Source organism: Mangifera indica, chromosome 4, assembly GCF_011075055.1.
Source record: "Mangifera indica cultivar Alphonso chromosome 4, CATAS_Mindica_2.1, whole genome shotgun sequence".
Lineage (NCBI taxonomy): Eukaryota > Viridiplantae > Streptophyta > Magnoliopsida > Sapindales > Anacardiaceae > Mangifera > Mangifera indica.
Window position 1 is genome coordinate 17,678,787 of NC_058140.1, and position 16,992 is coordinate 17,695,778.

Genomic DNA, 16,992 nt, shown 5'->3' on the forward strand with positions numbered 1-16,992 from the left:
TTATCGATGATCTTTAGACAATATCTCTTCTTTTTTTATGTATTTTTCTTTCGATCATACTCCTTCTGATGTTGTGCAGTAGTGTCATCGATAAAGATGACTCATCTTTATCAAAGACAAAAATGCGTCTACGTCTATGATGAAAGCTAATCCTGAAAGAAAATACTGTTTTTAAAAGCTTAAATTGAAAAAAAAAAAAAATTTAGTGTTAATAGGAAAAAATACTAATTTACTAATTAATTTTAACTACCGGGGGGACGGGGGTATGAGTCCTTTGGCCTATTTCAAACACGTGGAAGTTACAGTAGTTTTTCCTAAACCAAACAGTAAAGCAGAAGAAGAAGCTCCTTCAACTCCAATTCACTCGATTCATCATTTCTTTTACACAATCGTTCCTCTGATGAACAATATAGCGTTTGGCTGGTGAACCAATGTTGGCCGCCGGGTTTTCTCTGTTCGGCGGTGGTGGCGGCGGTGGCGGATCCTACAAGGCGGTTGATAATTCCAGAGAGGGTGAAGTCCTGCCGAGGCTAAAACTAGAAACAGACAAAGATGTGTACAGGCCTGGTGACTCCCTTTACATTACGATCGAGATCTGCAATCCTCTTTGTGACGATGCTTCTCTGTCTTCGTTATTGATTGAAGGCCTTGCATTTGAAATCAAAGGGATTGAGAAGTTGGATTCTCAGTGGTTCGCTACCCAGAAGCCACTTCCCGGATCCAAACAGAGAAGAGGTTTCATTTTTAACTTTTTAAGTAAATTTTATTGGATCTGGTTGTATTATAATTGATTGAGTTTTATATTGTGTTGAGGTTTTCAGGTGAACATGTTTTCTTGGACAGTTCAGCTCCTAAATTGATTTCAAATCAGATTGTGTCCTCTGGTGCCACAAAATCATGTAAGTTTTTTTCTTTTTGTTCCCGCCTTCTGTTTTAAACTGGCAATATATGTGTTTGTTGACATGAATACTCTCAAGTCTTTGACTACATTTCAAACTGGGTGTGTCATCTGGCTCTACTATTTCTGTTATGATGAATTTTTAATTATGATCCGGTGAATGGAACGAGAATCAGTATCTTTGTTACTAAATGAAACTCTGTTTTAGATAGGAAACTCTATTTTAATTTGAAATTTGTTAAAGATGATGATATCATTAAGGCGAAGAGAAGGGATGTATAGATTCGGGAAGATGAATTAATATGGCAGGTTAAACAAAACTATGAACCAGCAGGAGGACAAACGATCAGATATGAGTTCTACAACAATGTAGTAGCTTTATCATAGAAATCTCCACGTTTGCAGGTTGGGAAACCTGCAACTGGGGTGTTAACATGAGTCATCCTATAGGCAGGACATCCTGATATAAATTTCATCAGAACCGTGCTTAATCACTGTTGGATTTATCTTATTGGATTGATAGAATCTTTTACAGCTGAGATTCAATGGGATATATGCATGGTCTTGACAGATTAATATCTTAGGGCATTATGACTAGAAAATTGTTTAGTTAACATAGATATACATTTATTTGTTTACTTATTCTAGAGCTCAGAAGATTCTTTGAGTGAACAAAGTATTTTTTTTCCCCTTGTAACAATGATTTATTATGTCGGTTAATCATGTCATATGTAGCAGGTATCTTCCTGCACCAATTGTTTGGTCCTTGTTGGGCTTCCATTTTGAAGGTCTTGGGATTGATTTTGAAATGGTTTTCAGAGATTACATCTCTTTGCATTATCTTCACTTCTTTATCTAGGCAAAGAGATTCGTTGATGCAATTCTAGAAGCAGAAAAAACACAGCAGGAGTTTTAGAAAAAAGTAAAAGTGGAGGTATGGTTGGAGATATTTAAATTGCATTGTAGGTAGAAGTGATAGAAGAAAGGAAAATGATTGCGACAGTCACATGGAGACTCACACACAGAATTGGAATCTGACTATCCTAATTTTTCAATTTTTGGTAGGTTAGAAGCTTTGTCCAATGTTAGTCAGTTATTCAAAAAAGTTGGTGACAAAAATACTGTTTCTTTGCAATTGGTGTATGGTTCGTTGAGTTTCTTCATAATACTTGGCATATCCAATTCCTCAAATATATGCAAAACATTTACCTCTTTCATACTATATTTTGGTTCAAGTAGTTGTTTTTATAAAAAAGCTTTTGCTTATCTGCAGATGTTGTTCGAACTGAGTTGCCTAGCATCATACCACCATCTTACCGAGGTACCACCATTCGTTACATATACTATGTTAAGAGTTCGCTCTCCGGACGGTGGCTGATAATGGATAAAGGGAACACCTACAGAGAGTCAGAAAAAGATATTACTCAAGTGGTTTGTTCTCGAAATTTTCTTAATTGCTATAGTTGCTGAAATGATTTTTGTTTGATTACGTTTTCTTTTATATAGATTGTGCACTGCTTCACCAAGTATCATTTGTTTGCAATTTTTCTGCTTTGCTTTTGAAGTTTTTGTATTCTTCCGTGTTATTGGCTTTGCCTCTGTTGGGTATAGCCCCATGATTGACTTCGCTGATAAACACTTTGCTCCAAAATTTTACTTAGCTTTTGGGAGTGAGGTGCTATTCTTTATTTGTGTATAATGTTTGGTTATGATACACTTTCTGTTAGGATTGATTCAATGTTCTCATTTTCATTGCACATGTTGTGTGTTTTATGATACATGGTATAATGTGATTAGTTCTTTATTGAGATGGTTATGGTTAAATGATATTTTCTCATTTCTTGCTGTTACAGACCTTTCTGATACTTAAGATATTTGCAATATCTTTATTTATTTTTGACTCCTAGAGTCACTTTTTTTTATTCTGATTTCATGCTTTGTACATATATAGATGTTTGTATGTGTGGATTTTCTTGGAACTACTAACCTTCCTTAGAGTAATTTGATTTCCTATGCCTTTAAGGGAGATATGTTTTATTTTTAACAGGAAGCTCGTATACCGTTGCATATTTGGGTCACTCAGCAAAGCAATGGCTTGCTAATGGAAGAAGGTCAACATGAAGGTGAGCTGCTGTTTGGTTCCTTTTATACCAAATAGTTCCAGGATGCATTCAAAGTGATTACTATAATAGTGTTCTCATATTACTTTTTAATGGAACAGCAATTATCTAGGAACTGTAGAAAGCTGATTATAAAGGGTGAATTCTTTGATCTTCTGACATGTTTTAGTATTTGCTAGTACTTTCTTATTTATTACCTAAAAGTTATGCATAATGGATAATTTAATGTCAAAGTTTTGATGGGTCCTACATGCTACTCGGCATGTTCTGCAACAGGGTTAAGTCAATATTCAATCTTGTCGCTCCACAGTTTGATTGTGGTCTTACTATTGCAACATGCTCAGATAATTGTCATTAATTATTCTGATACACTGAGGAAAAATTTTCTTCTTCCTATGATTATAAGGGAAAATTTTAATATACTGTTTTCTATACTTTTGTTAACAGAATTTTGAATTCTTGTAGTAATGGATTTTATTTCTGAACTACAATGTGTCAGTCAAGAATTTTCTGTCATTCTTAGGGGTGCAAACGAGCCGAGCTTAGCCGAGTAGTGTTTTGCTTGAGCTCATCGAGCCAGAAAGATCTTAACTGGAGCTAAGCTTAATACCACAACAGAAAATTGCCTTGAACCTCTTAATTTTCAAAAAAATGACATCAAAACCCCACAACTTATATATCTATCAATAACCCCTTACATTTAAAGTTAAGAAATAAGATTTTAAGGGTGTAAATGCAAAATTTTAAACTTTTTTGAGTTTATTGATATTTTACTTGAGTTGTGAGCTCGTGAGCTCACCAAGTTAACCAACATCAAGCTCGAGCTCGAGCTCAACTTGTTTACAACCCGAGTCATTATTGCCAAGTCACATTTTTTATGGATAAGTGACTTAAGTTGGCTAAATTGAGTTTGGATTCACTTTGAAATTCTAGGAGCTTGTAAGGTTTGTGATTTGAGAATAAAGTATGGTATTATCATCTTTTTTTATCTTAAAGAAAGCATATGAATTATACTTGATGTCTTCACAATGGTTTCAGGGATTGTTCCTATTACAACTATCCAAATGGATTTATATTGGAAAGAGATGGTTGGAGACTCTGAATGGGTAAGATTTTAGTGATTCTTTTTATGTATGGTATAATAATCTTTTATTTATCTAAAAGCCTACCCATTTTTTGAGTAATTTAGAGCCATTGTAACACCATCTTTCCAGCAATTCTCATTGTAGACTGTTTCATATTACAGCTACTCATTAAATTTGTATTCTGACGCAGGCTAAAGCAAATGAGATATATGATGGAGTTGAGGAAGGATATGCAAGCTCCAGGGATGAGATCTCATCTGTTTCTTCCTACAACCCTGGTAAAGAAAGTATGCTTAAAACTTTTGGAAGTTCATTGTCCTTGCAATCATCTACTGCAAGATCCTTGACCAAGGATATTCTAAATCTGGATGGAGAATGCCCAAGCTTATCTTCAAATGCAGCACCTCCTCGACTGTCAGCAGCTGAGGTGTTGTATGATTCTAGTCCAGGTCAATGAGTTATGCTTTAGACTCCTAATCCTATTTATTGGGCTTATCTCTCTCTTTTTCTCCTGTGACTACTGAAATAGTAATTACACCTCACATGTTTAGTTTATTTAAATGCATATGGAGTTTCTCTCTGTGAATTCTTTGTAGTGCTCACCTAAGTAAAGTATTTGTTATGCTATTAATTTGTTTAGGAAAGAAAACTTTTCTAACCATAGGCTATTTTGAAAAGTAGATATCATGACATCAAGTGAGCAACAGAAGCTTACGGAACCCCTATCTGCTGACGATATCTCAGGATTATCACCTTCACCTCGATTAGGAGCCATTGAACCTGCCGCATGTAAGCGCACTTCACTTTATTTATATTTCATTATCTTAGGAACACATCCCATTTATCTTGGATATGATTGTAACTTTTGTAATGCCTGAGAAATGTCCAAAGATGTGTCTTTTGCCCTCATGGTGTGTGATTTGTCTAAGAAGTGAAGAGACTGCAAATCATCTTTTCCTTCATTGAATAGGGGCTTCTAATTTGTGGCTAGAATTGCAAAACAGCCAAATAGCTTGGGTTAGCCTGGGATCATGAGGTGCAAAACTTTTGGAGCATATTTTTGTTTATGTAAAAGGAAAGAAAGCCAAGACTACTTGCACATGTGCGGCGTCTGCTCTCTTTTGGGAAATACAACAATAAAGAAACAACTATTTTTTGAAAGGGAGAAGCAGGAAACTGATGTTGGAAGACTAGAATTAATCTAAAGTTATTTTAGTCTTTGTTTGAATTATTTTAGGAATTTTGTCAAAGTGTTTTTAAAGTTCTATTTGTTTGAGTTGTTTTAGGGTTTATTTCTGATTTGATTAGGACTTGATTTCTATTTCATAAGACATCTATTGTTATTGTTGACATGGTTGATTGCTTATGATGTATAAATAATGATTTTCTTCCCCATGGCTTATCAACTTCTTTTTAAAGTCTTTAATTCTTCTGAATTTCCTTTCCCCCCTTTTCTTGTCGTTCTCCCTACTTGATCCTTCTATTTTCTCCATTTTTTTTTTATAATCCATCTTCTGCCTCTTTGGGTTCTCAATTTCCCTATAAAAAACAGTTGTAGTTGTGGGGAGAAATTCGATTTTATGCTTCACTTTGGATTTTGGCCTTAATTGAGGATAGGGTGGATTCAAATCGAGCCAAGCTCAAAGAAAAAGTAGTTTGAGCTTGGCTTGAACTGGAATGGCTTGCTCAAGATTAAGCCTGGCTTGGTCGAGCTGGCCATGCAGTGACGTTGCAAAACAATGAGAGTCGTCGGAGAAGAATACGAATTGTTAGAGTAGAAGAAGAATGATTGTTGTATAAGAAGAATTGCTGGTGATGTCAGCTCTGGTGCAACAACACTGGCAAGGTTGAGGCTTCGTTCTCAACTCAAGCTTGAGATCAAGGAGCTGAATAGCTCAATTTTGACTCGTTTGAGTTGAACAGTGATGCAAACTTAAGCCAGCTCGGGTCGTGTCCACCCCTAATTGGGGGTAATGGGAGGGAGTATTGGGTAATTTCGTATGGATAGTTTTCCTTTTGACCAGGGAGAGGTTGGTATAATTGGTGTTTTTGGGCTGTCTTTGTGTAGGGTGGATGCTCTTCCTTAGAAATTTTGTCTTCAATGTGAGCTGTTGGTCCATATCAGTATCTTCTTTAAATCATTATTAATGCGTTTCCCTTAGTTTACAGTGGAAGAATGGATAATTGGTTTTGTAATAAATCCATGTAAACTTAATTGCTGTGAACATTTTCTGCAGCAGAAGGCTTTATTCGAGGAAGGTCTTACAACATCAGGATGGATGACCAAGTTCTTCTAAGATTTTCTCCAAAGAACTCTGACTCAACTTATTACTTCAGTGATATGGTAATGGCAATTTTACATTGTTCTTTGCATAATTCAATGTTCTTTCCTTCCTTTCCCCTTTAGGTTTTGTTTAACTGTTAAAGTGACAGATAGGTGGAACTCTGACTTTCTTTCATGAGGAAGGAGCTAGAAGATGCCTTGAGGTAACTTTATACTACAAGTAATGAAAAAATTACTTTCAGAAATTAACAGGTTTTATTGACCTTTTGACCAACATGTTTGGTGCCTTACAGGTTTCAATAACATTGGAAACTTCCGAGACTGTGAGCCGGCGTTTTGTTCATCCTTCTCGAAGAAATTCACCAACAATTACAAAAGTGTGCTTTCAATTCTCACTCTTTACCATTACGCAAATTGATAAATTAGAGTAATTCCATTATGTAATGATTGTTGAATGTTTGTGCTAGAACCCATTAGTTTGTCCTTATAGATATTTGTCATTAAATGAGTTGTCAAACTTTGATGAAAAGTCATGGGAATTGGCCCCCCAAAAAAAGGGTTGAGAGTGATTCTCTATAAATAATAGGAGAGGTGAATGGTTAAGGGTAATGCTCAACAAGTTAGTGCTTCATAACCTTCTTGTAAATTCAAAGCTTGACCTTCTTATCTGTCTATTGGTATTATAATTATTCCATTAATGTCATGTTTTGGACCATTTCCACAGATCCAGAGTGATCACCATGAGGTTGTTGCAGACTTGGTGCAGACAAGCTTTCTTTTCTCTATTCCCATGGATGGGCCCATGTCCTTTTGCACACCTCATGTCTCTGTGCAGTGGGTTCTACGATTTGAATTTGTTACCACCCCGAAGCATGTAAACTGGTCCAGGTATTACTAAATAGTATCAGCATTGTATCATCTTACTTCGTCTCATCTTTATATAATCAAACATTTCAAAAGGTTGTTTAAGACTGATGGTTGGAAGCTTATGGCTGATTTTTGTCTTTTTTTTTTTTTATGATAGAAGTTTTTTCATCATCTATTCCTTGTTTACTCAATCTTGTCCTTAGTTGACTGCCTCTTTGCTTTTGTATGGCTCTTATCATCTTTCACGGTTTTTTATCCATGATAGCGATAACTTTGAATCTGCAGTAGCAAGTTTGATCTGGTATAATCTAGGAAGATTGTATTTACTAGAGAACTGTCAGAATACCACAACTGCCAGAGCAAAGGAATGCAAAAAGAGTGAGAAGATTGAAAATTTTGATAGGAGAGTTTAGTGTACTAATTAATAAACTCCTACAGGCTAGAGGACTGTAGATTTGCTGAGCTTTTGATTACCACTAATTTTTGCAGAACCAACATTTCATCTTACAAAAACCTTATTTTGGTGAGGTAGTCAAATATTTTTATTTACTTTATGTGAATGGTTATTTAATTTCAGATATGAACATCCTCTTCTTATAGAAGGTAGAGACAAAAGCGAGTGGACTCTTCCAATAACGGTGCATGCACCTCCCCCTGGTGCTGCAGCTGCTTACAAGAAGCCTTTCTCTTTGGAACCTTTGTGGGTTCGCAGTTGAAGGTGAATGTGAATCTTTGATCTATAAATTATATGATAGTGATTCACAGAAGAACTAATTTTGTGAAATTTACATATTTGAAAGTTAATCAGCAATGTAATGCTTGTGCTTTGTGTAACGGTTTTTTGAAATCCCAAGTAATGAGATTGCTTTGATGTTATTAGATGTTTTGGAGCAAGCTGCAAGGGAGAAACAGAGGGAAGAATTGTGCTTGTGCTATTTCTGACATATATTGTACATCCGAACTATACGATGAGGAACTATAAGGAGCATAGCAATCTCGGGTTTATGTAAGTGAGATGCATAACACACAGTGCTCTTTTGGTCAGAAAATGCACCTAATGGCATGTTTGAATGTGCTTGTCAGGATTGGTGGACTTGCTAGTATCTCATATTGTGCCTTTATAGTTGTAAAATATGACCTATTGAATTTCAAGTTATGAGTCTATATTAAAATTTTTTAATTTTATGTTAGCGAGTAATAAATTGGAGAATATAGTCCATAAAAATATGAATTGGTGTATTTTTTTTTTTTAAACATTTTTTGGTAAAAGCAAAGGCATCAACATGTTTTGAGGGACAATTTAGTTGGCAGTGGCCCTGATGGTAAAAATTCTGAAGATGAATTTCTTGTAAATTGACAAATTTAATGGTTATTTTGTCCGATGGAAGAAGTAATTTAAATTAAGGTTTCATAGGTATGGTAAAAACTTGAATCTAAGCTTTCTTTCCTAAAGATCTTAATATAGCTTGTTAGCCATGTGAAATATTATTCAATATATTACCTAACAGTGGCCTCCGGAGTTCTCAAAGTTAGCCACGTGAAATATTGTTTATGCTAATTAGAGGTTAAAAAGTGTTTTTACACTAAACATCGTGTATGAAAATGTTATTTACTCTTATAGCATCCAAATGCATAAAAGCAATTGGATTGAATTTATCGATTAAATTATGAATTAGTCTACAATCTGGTTTTATTTTAAAATTTGATTTGATTTTTATATAAATGTTGACTAATTTGAAATTTGATCAAATATGATAAACTCGTTTGATTAAAAAAATATTTAAAACCAATAAAATTAGATTTATATAATACTACATAATTTTTATTTTATTAAAACTTAAATAAGTTATAATAATTTTTATTCAATTAAAATTTAAATGAGTTACTATTTATAAGATTTTTATTAAATTAATAATAATATTTGTAATTAATTAATTTTATTTATATATATAATAAAAGTGTCCAATTATTTAATGAATATATTTAAAATTATATTATATATGTTTTATGTTCCAATTTTTAAAATATGATAAATATTCATACTATTAAAATAAATAATGAAAAAAAATATGGGGCTCGCCTGCAGGCTGCTACAATATGGACCGGACCTTTCCGGGTGGGGCCGCGCATTTGACATATTTACTTTGTCCATTTATTTTTCTTTATCTTTTCTTTTATCCTGGCCTTCTTTATCTTTTCCTTAGTTTAGATACCTTAAATTGAAGGCGTGAAATGAAAGTATTAAGCGCACCTTAATAAATGAAACCAACAACGTCGGGGAGAAGATGAGGTTGCACAGTTCAAAAGAGGAGATGCTAGCGAGAAAAAGACGTTTTTTTAGAGATCGTTGATTATAGTCTAAAAATTTAATTTGAGAGTTTAAAAATTTTAAAAGAAAAAATATCATTTTTAAAAATTTAGATCAAAAAAAATTATTAAATTTTTGAATTTAAAAAAAATAAAAAAATTAATTTTTAATATTACATATAAAATAATAATTTTATTTTTAAAATTACTAAATTTAACTATGAATAGATACATAAGATTTTTAGAATTGATAAAAAAATACTTAAAAAATCAACATATTTGAGTGAAAAAATAGTTTGGCCAAACGAAAAATAGGAGGCATGGAATGAAAGTATTAAGCGCAGCTTAATAAATGAAACCAACGGTGCAGATGAGCCAGCCCACTTCAAAACAAACAAAACTGGCGCGTCTCCACGCCACGGTAACGTAGACTTGCGTACGTGCAAAAACCCTAAACCTCTATCCACCGCTCGATATAAAGAACCTGGCTTTGCCACTCTAGTCTTGCCGCTCTCGTACTCAAAACCCTACAACCCCCAACCATCTGAGAACTAGGGTTTTGTGTTGTGTTTTTCTTTTTTCGACCTTCTAAATCTATCAACATCTTTCTTTAATTCTAACATGGGAAAGGCTAGCAAGAAATCTGCTACCAAAGTATGCGCCTTTAGCTTCTCTTTCATTGTCTGGTTTAGTTCTGATTTTTCGTTAGTTTGTCCATTTATCTGTGTTAATTAGTTTACATATTTCTCTGTTTTTGGTTTGTGTAGGTTGATGTTGCTCCTGTTGTAGCTGCTCTTACAAAGTCTGCCCAGAAACGTATTATTGCTTTGCTTTTAATTTATATTTGTTTTTGGCTTTAATTATATGAGTTAACTTCTTTATTTTAACAACATAATAATAGGACCTAATTGGTTACATGCGTATCCTATAAAAGGCGTAGTGAAAGGTGCAGTCGCTTGCTGAGGAGACAATTTAGATGTGGCCAAAATTAATAATTTTTAAGATTTGTATAGGATATTTAATGTGTAATAGAAGTTTAAAAATAAATTGGTGTATCATTGGTTTCAGTGTCTAAATTTAAGTGTTTTAACAACATTGTCATTCGCTTGTTAATATTTATCTATTTTGTTCTTTTATGAATACAGGTGTCAAGAGAGAAGCTGAAGATGCTATTGAGGAGAAGCCAGTTGTTTTGAAGAAGCAGAAAGGAAATGACGGGGTAGCACAGGCTGTTCAGAAAGAGAAAGCTCAAGCTAAGACGCCTAAGAAAACAAAGAAAGAGGAGACCAGTAGTTCAGATGATGATTCTTCGGATTCTGAGGAAGAACAGAAGGTGTTGCACTTATTTAAGTAGTATTTTGATTGACTTTTCATTATTCATTTAATTTATGTTTTGCCTATTGGGATTTTGGCTTGGTCACATTAGTTCTGTTCACGATATTCACGCACTATCTGTTTCTGTATTGTTCCAATCTGCATAAGTGATACTAATTTCAGTTAATGTACACAAAAATTGACTTGTTTATTCATTTTATGTTAAATTAATTGGGATATGCATTTTGTATAATCAGTTTTCATATTGTGAAATCAGGTTAAAGTTGTGGCCAAGAAGGGACTTAATGTTGCAAAACCCCCTGTCAAAGACTCTAGTAGTGAAGAGGATGATTCATCATCTGATAAAGTGAGCACATATCAAACATCTTTTTCTTATCCTGTCTTATATCAGTTTGTATGAAATTATTTCTATAGTGTTCATTTATCTAATTTTCTATTGGAAGGAACCCCCGAAGAAGCCAGTAGCTGCAAAAAATGGCTCTGTCGTTGCCCCTGCTAAGAAAAACAAGGCAGCTAGTAGCAGTTCAGATTCTTCTGACAGTGATTCTGATTCTGGTTCTGGTTCTGACGAGGTGTGTATGGAAGTTATAGTGGGACAATGTTGAGGGCTTTATCTTAGATACCTCTTGTCCTTGCTTCGAAAGTACTTTATAATTTGATTTTAGAATCTGATTGTTTCTCTTTTTCCTTCTTTACTTTTAACATTTAAATTTCTGTTATAAATTGGAATGGAAGCTGATATTTTTTTTGTGTTGTTTATTTTCAATGAAAAGGAACCTCCAAAGAAGCAGGCGGTTGCTGCTAAGAAACCTGCTGTTGTTGTCCCTACTAAGAATAGCGAGCCTGACAGTAGCTCGGATTCCTCAGATGATTCTGATTCTGATGTGGTAAGTGTGTAAGTTACATTTAGGCAGTGTCAAGAGTAACATTGATATTTGTAGGTTTATTTGTTCTAGATCTCAAAATTCTGATCTCGCATGCTAAATAAATTCTGATCTCAAAATGCTAAATGTTATTTGACTGTTGATAAAACTACTTTTGCTTGCATTTAGATGAAGGTTCATGTGGTTGTTTGTAGGGCTGCAAACAAGCCGACACTGTTGCTTACCTTGTTCTTGTGGCTTGGCTTGAGTATAACATCATACATTTACACCTGTAAAATCTTACTCCTTCACTTTGAATGTGGGTAATTGATAAATATAAGAGTTTTGGGGTTTAAATGTAATTTTTGAGCAAAGCTTGACTTAGATATTTCTATCTCAAGCTTGAGCCTCCATGTCCTGAGCTCGTCAAGCTTCAGCTTGACATTTACTCAATCGAGCCGATCTCAAGCCCAATGCCACTTGGCTCGGTTTGGCTCAATTGCAACCCTAATTGTTTGGACTTTTATCGTTGCCTTGATGAAGAATTGTAGGGATTTCACTTAAATATTTTCATTAATTTTCTTTTTCTTTTGTTTTTTGGTTTAAATGACCAAAGTAAATTTTACTGTTGTTGAACAATATTTTTTAAGAATTTTATTTTGAAAACTAAAGCTAACAAGTTATAATAATATGCAGGATAAATTGGCCAAAGTGACTTCCCAACCAAAAAAATTGCCAGTATCTGCTGCCAAGAATGGGTCTGTTGCTGCTAAGAAATCAAGTGATGGTTCTGATGATGATACTTCAAGCTCAGAAGATTCTTCAGATTCTGATGAGGAGAATGTGAGTATTGAAAACTTCTCTATCTGTACACTTGTAATTCTACTGACTTGAATATGTCATATCCTTCTGTGGGTAAAAGAAAACCCCTTAAATAGTGAGATTTTGTATGTGCATGTAGAATTTTTTATTCTTGATTGCCCAATTGCCAAACTTAATCTGATATGACATTATCTAACAAAATTGTCTCTTTTTATTGGTATGTGATCATGAACTGCTCATGGTTATAGGAAACCCCTGCAACAGCTTCGGTAGCCAAAATGGTCCCAGCTGTTAAGAATGTTACTGCTGCTGCACCCAAGAGAAAAGCTGAGTCAAGTGATAGCTCTGATGAGGATACTGATGATAGCAGTGATGAAGAAGAGGTTTGAATTTTGTAATTTTGTTCTACCGTTTGGAAGTTCTGGTTTTTGTTCAGTTTTAGCTTAAATCATTGACTCTTTTTGAGAATGTGTAGAAAGCAGCTGTTGTGAAGAAAGGATCTGTTGCAGCTCCCAAGAAAAAGGTAGAGTCCACAAGTAGCTCTTCTGAGGACAGTGAGGAGGAGGTATCTTTTATATAATTCTGTTATTTAAATTCAGGTTTTGGTGAGTGAACTAAATATATTTGATGGAAACAACTATCGTAAAGCACTTTTTTGGCTCCCCTTGATCTGCTGTTTTATTATTTAATTCTTCTTTCCTAGTTCAACTTACAATGCCAAGTTGGTGGAATTTAAATTTGAAATTCATTTACTAATTTCAGTTCTGAAGCATGTTCTTTTTGTTGTCATCTTTACATAGTCATATTCACTGCTCATCTTTATTTCCTGTAACACTACAGAAAAAGATGGATGTTGATAGTAGTTCTGAGGAGGAGAGCGATGACGAGCCTCAGAACAAAAAGGTGAATGCTTTGATGATAATTTTAATCAGTAATTTTATTTCTTATGTTTGTATATTAACTTATTCAATTTCCTGTCGCGCAGCCCAACGTACCTGTAAAAAATGCTAAAACTGTTAAAAAGGAAAGCAGTAGTGATGAGGATGATGAAGATGATGAAGATGAAAGTGAGGAGGAAGAAGCAGTCAAGACTCCAAAGAAAAAGGTAAATGCATTTTTGTCAGTTTTATTATCACAAATAATGCAAACTAGAATCATTATTGAGTAAAATTGACTTATTATTTATGCATACATAAGTACTTTGATTGGTTTGTAGTGTTGAATGTTCACTTTCATTTCATTGTGTTTGAATCCACATTGGCAAGGCTTACAATTTTATTGGATCAAACCATCTCCGCGATACTTAATGCACTTCAAGGCTGTGCTTGTACATCAGTTATAGTTGCATGAGTGATCTGGTTTTTACTGCTTTTGACCTTAATATCAAATAATTGCCTTGTCCTTCTAACACAGTTTTATGGGAACAGGACACTGATGTAGAAATGGTAGATGCTGATTTGAAATCTGGAAAGAAAGCTGTAATCCTCTTTTCTTCTTATTAAATTTTTTTTTTTTCTGCTGATATTTTTCACAAAGTGGCTGTTCTGTTTTGACTAACAATATCTTCTATCATACAGCCCCAAACGCCCTTCACTCCTCAAGCTCTATCAACCGGATCAAAAACATTGTTTGTTGGCAATCTACCTTTCCAAGTTGAACAAGCTGATATGTACGTCTGTTGTGGCTTCCTTTTAAGCTAGGATCTTTGGTTGACTTTCATATGATAAGAAGAGTTTAGTCCTGTTAATTTTATTTTTATCTGATTAGATGAATTTACTTCTGCAGAGAAAATTTCTTTAAGGATGCTGGGGAGGTAGTTGATATCCGTTTGGCATCAGATGCTGATGGAAGATTTAGAGGCTTTGGATATGTTGAATTTTCTACTGCAGAAGCTGCAAATAAAGTAAGTTTCTGTTAACTTTACACATGAGTACTAGGGCCTGCAAACACCGTTATGTTTATGTCATTTGAATTTGTAATCTCGTCAAGTTATCTGCAAACTCTCGAGTTATGCTTAGGTACTTCTAATTTCACAGCTGATATTCTTATGTCTTTTAAAGTTTATGGGTAAAATATGTGGTTTCAGTCAGTAAGCTTACATGATTAGTAATTGTTCATATTTATATAGCCTTTGTTTATGTGTTTTATTGTCCACATTAATATAAACATTGCTTTATGATGCTTCTTGTTAATCTGTTACCCTGCTCCTTTTACTGCAGGCTCTTGAGTTGAATGGTCAAATGTTGGGTAATCGCGAAGTTAGGCTTGATTTGGCTCAGGAAAGGGGCTCATACACAGCACCTTATAGCGGGTATTGCTTCAGCTATGCATAGATGTTCTTCTAGTTAAGCTGGCATAGTAAATCTGTTGCACTAAACTTTTAATTGCCAATCTTTTCAGCAAAGAAACCAACTCATTCCAGAAGGGAGGGAGAGGTTCCTCCCAAACAATATTTATCAGGGGTTTTGATTCATCACTTGGACAAGATGAGGTAAATTTTCTGTTGAGTTTGCTTCATCTTTGTAATTTTTTTTTGTTTTAAAAAAAGTGCTGGCAAATTCTTTTTGCATCAGTTTTTTGTAATTCTCTTCATGACTGAATCTACATCTCACAGATTAGGAGTGCCCTGGAAGCTCATTTTGGTTCTTGTGGAGAGGTGTCAAGGATTTCTATTCCTCAAGATTACAACTCTGGTGGCCTTAAGGGGTTTGTACTTCAATTTTTATCCGTGGTTTCCTTTAACATTGTAATCAATGATTAATAGTACTCTAGATTTATTTTGATATTGATTCTCCTTGATGTGGTGCATGAGTTATGCTGGTCTTACTATCTAAAGCTGTGATTATCTTATGAATTGTAGGTTTGCTTACATGGACTTCACGGGTAGCAGTGGTTTCAACAAAGCTCTAGAACTGAATGGATTAGAACTTGGCGGGTATTCTTTGATTGTGGAAGAGGCAAGACCAAGGGGTGATGGCTCAGGCAGTGCTCGAGGTGGTGGCCGCAGTGGTGGGAGAAGTGGCGGGAGAAGTGGTGGTAGAGATGGTGGTAGTCGGTTTGGTGGTAGAGATGGTGGTAGTCGGTTTGGTGGTAGAGATGGTGGTAGTCGGTTTGGTGGTAGAGGACGTGGAGGTGGCCGAGGTGGTGGTAGAGGACGTGGAGCGCCTAATAGGCCAAGTATGGCTGCTGCAGGCACAGGCATGTATCTTCTTTTTTCCATTTACCCAAGTTGGTGTTGTTTGTTTAGAATATTCACTCTCCTTCACAACTTAATCTTCAGTGGGGGTTCGATTGGCTCTGACCTCATAAATTAAATCACTCCTTAGCAACCAAGTCTTTAGAAAGCATTCCAAGTTAACTACATTTCCATTGTTTTGGGGACAGTAGTGACAATCTTTTGTATTATTTGATGGAAATCTGTTTGCCCTTTAAAAAGTGTAGTATCCATGCATCAATTTGTTTGAATAATTGGATATTGCAAACACATGATTTACATTCTCTAATGAAACATTTTATGCCATTTTACTAATGCAGGGAAGAAGACAACTTTCAATGATGAGGATTATTGAAGCATTGAGGACGAGAGGCTTTTTGTTTTTGGCCAGTTTTTTACTTTTATGAAGTATTAATATCTTTTTTTTTTGGTAGTTTAGTAGAAGATTTGAGGTCTAAGAATTCCAAATTAAGTTAATGTTACCTGGGATTAGTTTTGTTGCCAGATGCAATGAAATATGTTTCTTACTGAGCTATTATAATCTATTATTAATTTATCACAAAATTTTTGTCCAGTGGAGATTTAATATTTTGCAAAGCTTTCCCCAGTGGAATTCACTACTGGGTTATATCATCTCTCTTCTGTTGCCTAGCTGAAGATCAACTTCAGAGGGGGCGGGTACACCCAGCATACACCCAGCAAAGCCCCGTTCGAGTATGTTTATTTAGATGTCTTGCCAAAATGCTTCTCTTCTCTTTACCATCCTTCTGCACTAAAATTTCGCAATGTATGTTCTGTGCATAACGGTACCCCCTTATTACAATGATGAAAGCTTGCAATTTAAATTTAAGTTTATCCTGCTTTCCTACCTTTATGAATCTGTTAGGTGGTTTTCTTACCGTTCCTTCTGAAGCTCTCATGGATAATGCTGAATGTACAAGAAATTGGTAATCTACCAGTTCGAGCTTCTGGTCCATACAGGTCTTTCGGCCCTGTATTTTTATATGGATTGGTCTGGTCGATACAAGTACATATATCTGGGAAATTCTTATTTTTTAGAGGAAAAAGAAACAATCGGTTGTATTTTATATAAGAGTAAATTTATTTATAATCATTATAACACACAATCTAATACAACATGATCAAACTAAATATATACAAATAAATAGAAACTTTGTTAAGAAGAAACTATAAAAA

General features: G+C 34.7%; 2 protein-coding genes across 5 annotated transcripts; both read left to right on the plus strand.

Moving 5' to 3' along the window:
• The first annotated feature begins 287 nt into the window (after positions 1 to 287).
• On the plus strand, positions 288 to 8,439 carry LOC123214665. Of its 2 annotated transcripts, XM_044634596.1 has the most exons (13): positions 289 to 735; positions 822 to 899; positions 2,172 to 2,329; positions 2,946 to 3,021; positions 4,057 to 4,124; positions 4,294 to 4,552; positions 4,785 to 4,892; positions 6,341 to 6,447; positions 6,537 to 6,590; positions 6,681 to 6,764; positions 7,112 to 7,275; positions 7,832 to 7,972; positions 8,135 to 8,439. In XM_044634596.1, exons 1-12 carry the CDS (start codon positions 432 to 434, stop codon positions 7,968 to 7,970), a joined length of 1,599 nt encoding a protein of 532 aa, XP_044490531.1. In that variant the 5' UTR covers positions 289 to 431; the 3' UTR covers positions 7,971 to 7,972; positions 8,135 to 8,439. The 2 variants fall into 2 exon arrangements, with proteins under 2 accessions (XP_044490532.1, XP_044490531.1); XM_044634597.1 differs by lacking the exon at positions 4,785 to 4,892 and having other exon boundaries at positions 288 to 735; positions 6,344 to 6,447.
• A 1,605-nt stretch (positions 8,440 to 10,044) lies between these two features.
• LOC123213677 (nucleolin 1-like) lies at positions 10,045 to 16,369 on the plus strand. 3 transcript variants are annotated; one of them, XM_044633147.1, is made up of 19 exons: positions 10,045 to 10,215; positions 10,329 to 10,377; positions 10,707 to 10,894; positions 11,153 to 11,242; positions 11,340 to 11,468; positions 11,670 to 11,783; positions 12,456 to 12,602; positions 12,830 to 12,964; positions 13,057 to 13,104; positions 13,422 to 13,484; positions 13,567 to 13,686; positions 14,009 to 14,059; positions 14,159 to 14,250; positions 14,367 to 14,484; positions 14,801 to 14,892; positions 14,982 to 15,072; positions 15,196 to 15,287; positions 15,442 to 15,779; positions 16,116 to 16,369. In XM_044633147.1, exons 1-19 carry the CDS (start codon positions 10,183 to 10,185, stop codon positions 16,148 to 16,150), a joined length of 2,025 nt encoding a protein of 674 aa, XP_044489082.1. In that variant the 5' UTR covers positions 10,045 to 10,182; the 3' UTR covers positions 16,151 to 16,369. The 3 variants fall into 3 exon arrangements, with proteins under 3 accessions (XP_044489082.1, XP_044489081.1, XP_044489080.1); XM_044633146.1 differs by having other exon boundaries at positions 11,352 to 11,468; positions 13,057 to 13,146; XM_044633145.1 differs by having other exon boundaries at positions 10,046 to 10,215; positions 13,057 to 13,146.
• Positions 16,370 to 16,992: the final 623 nt, after the last annotated feature.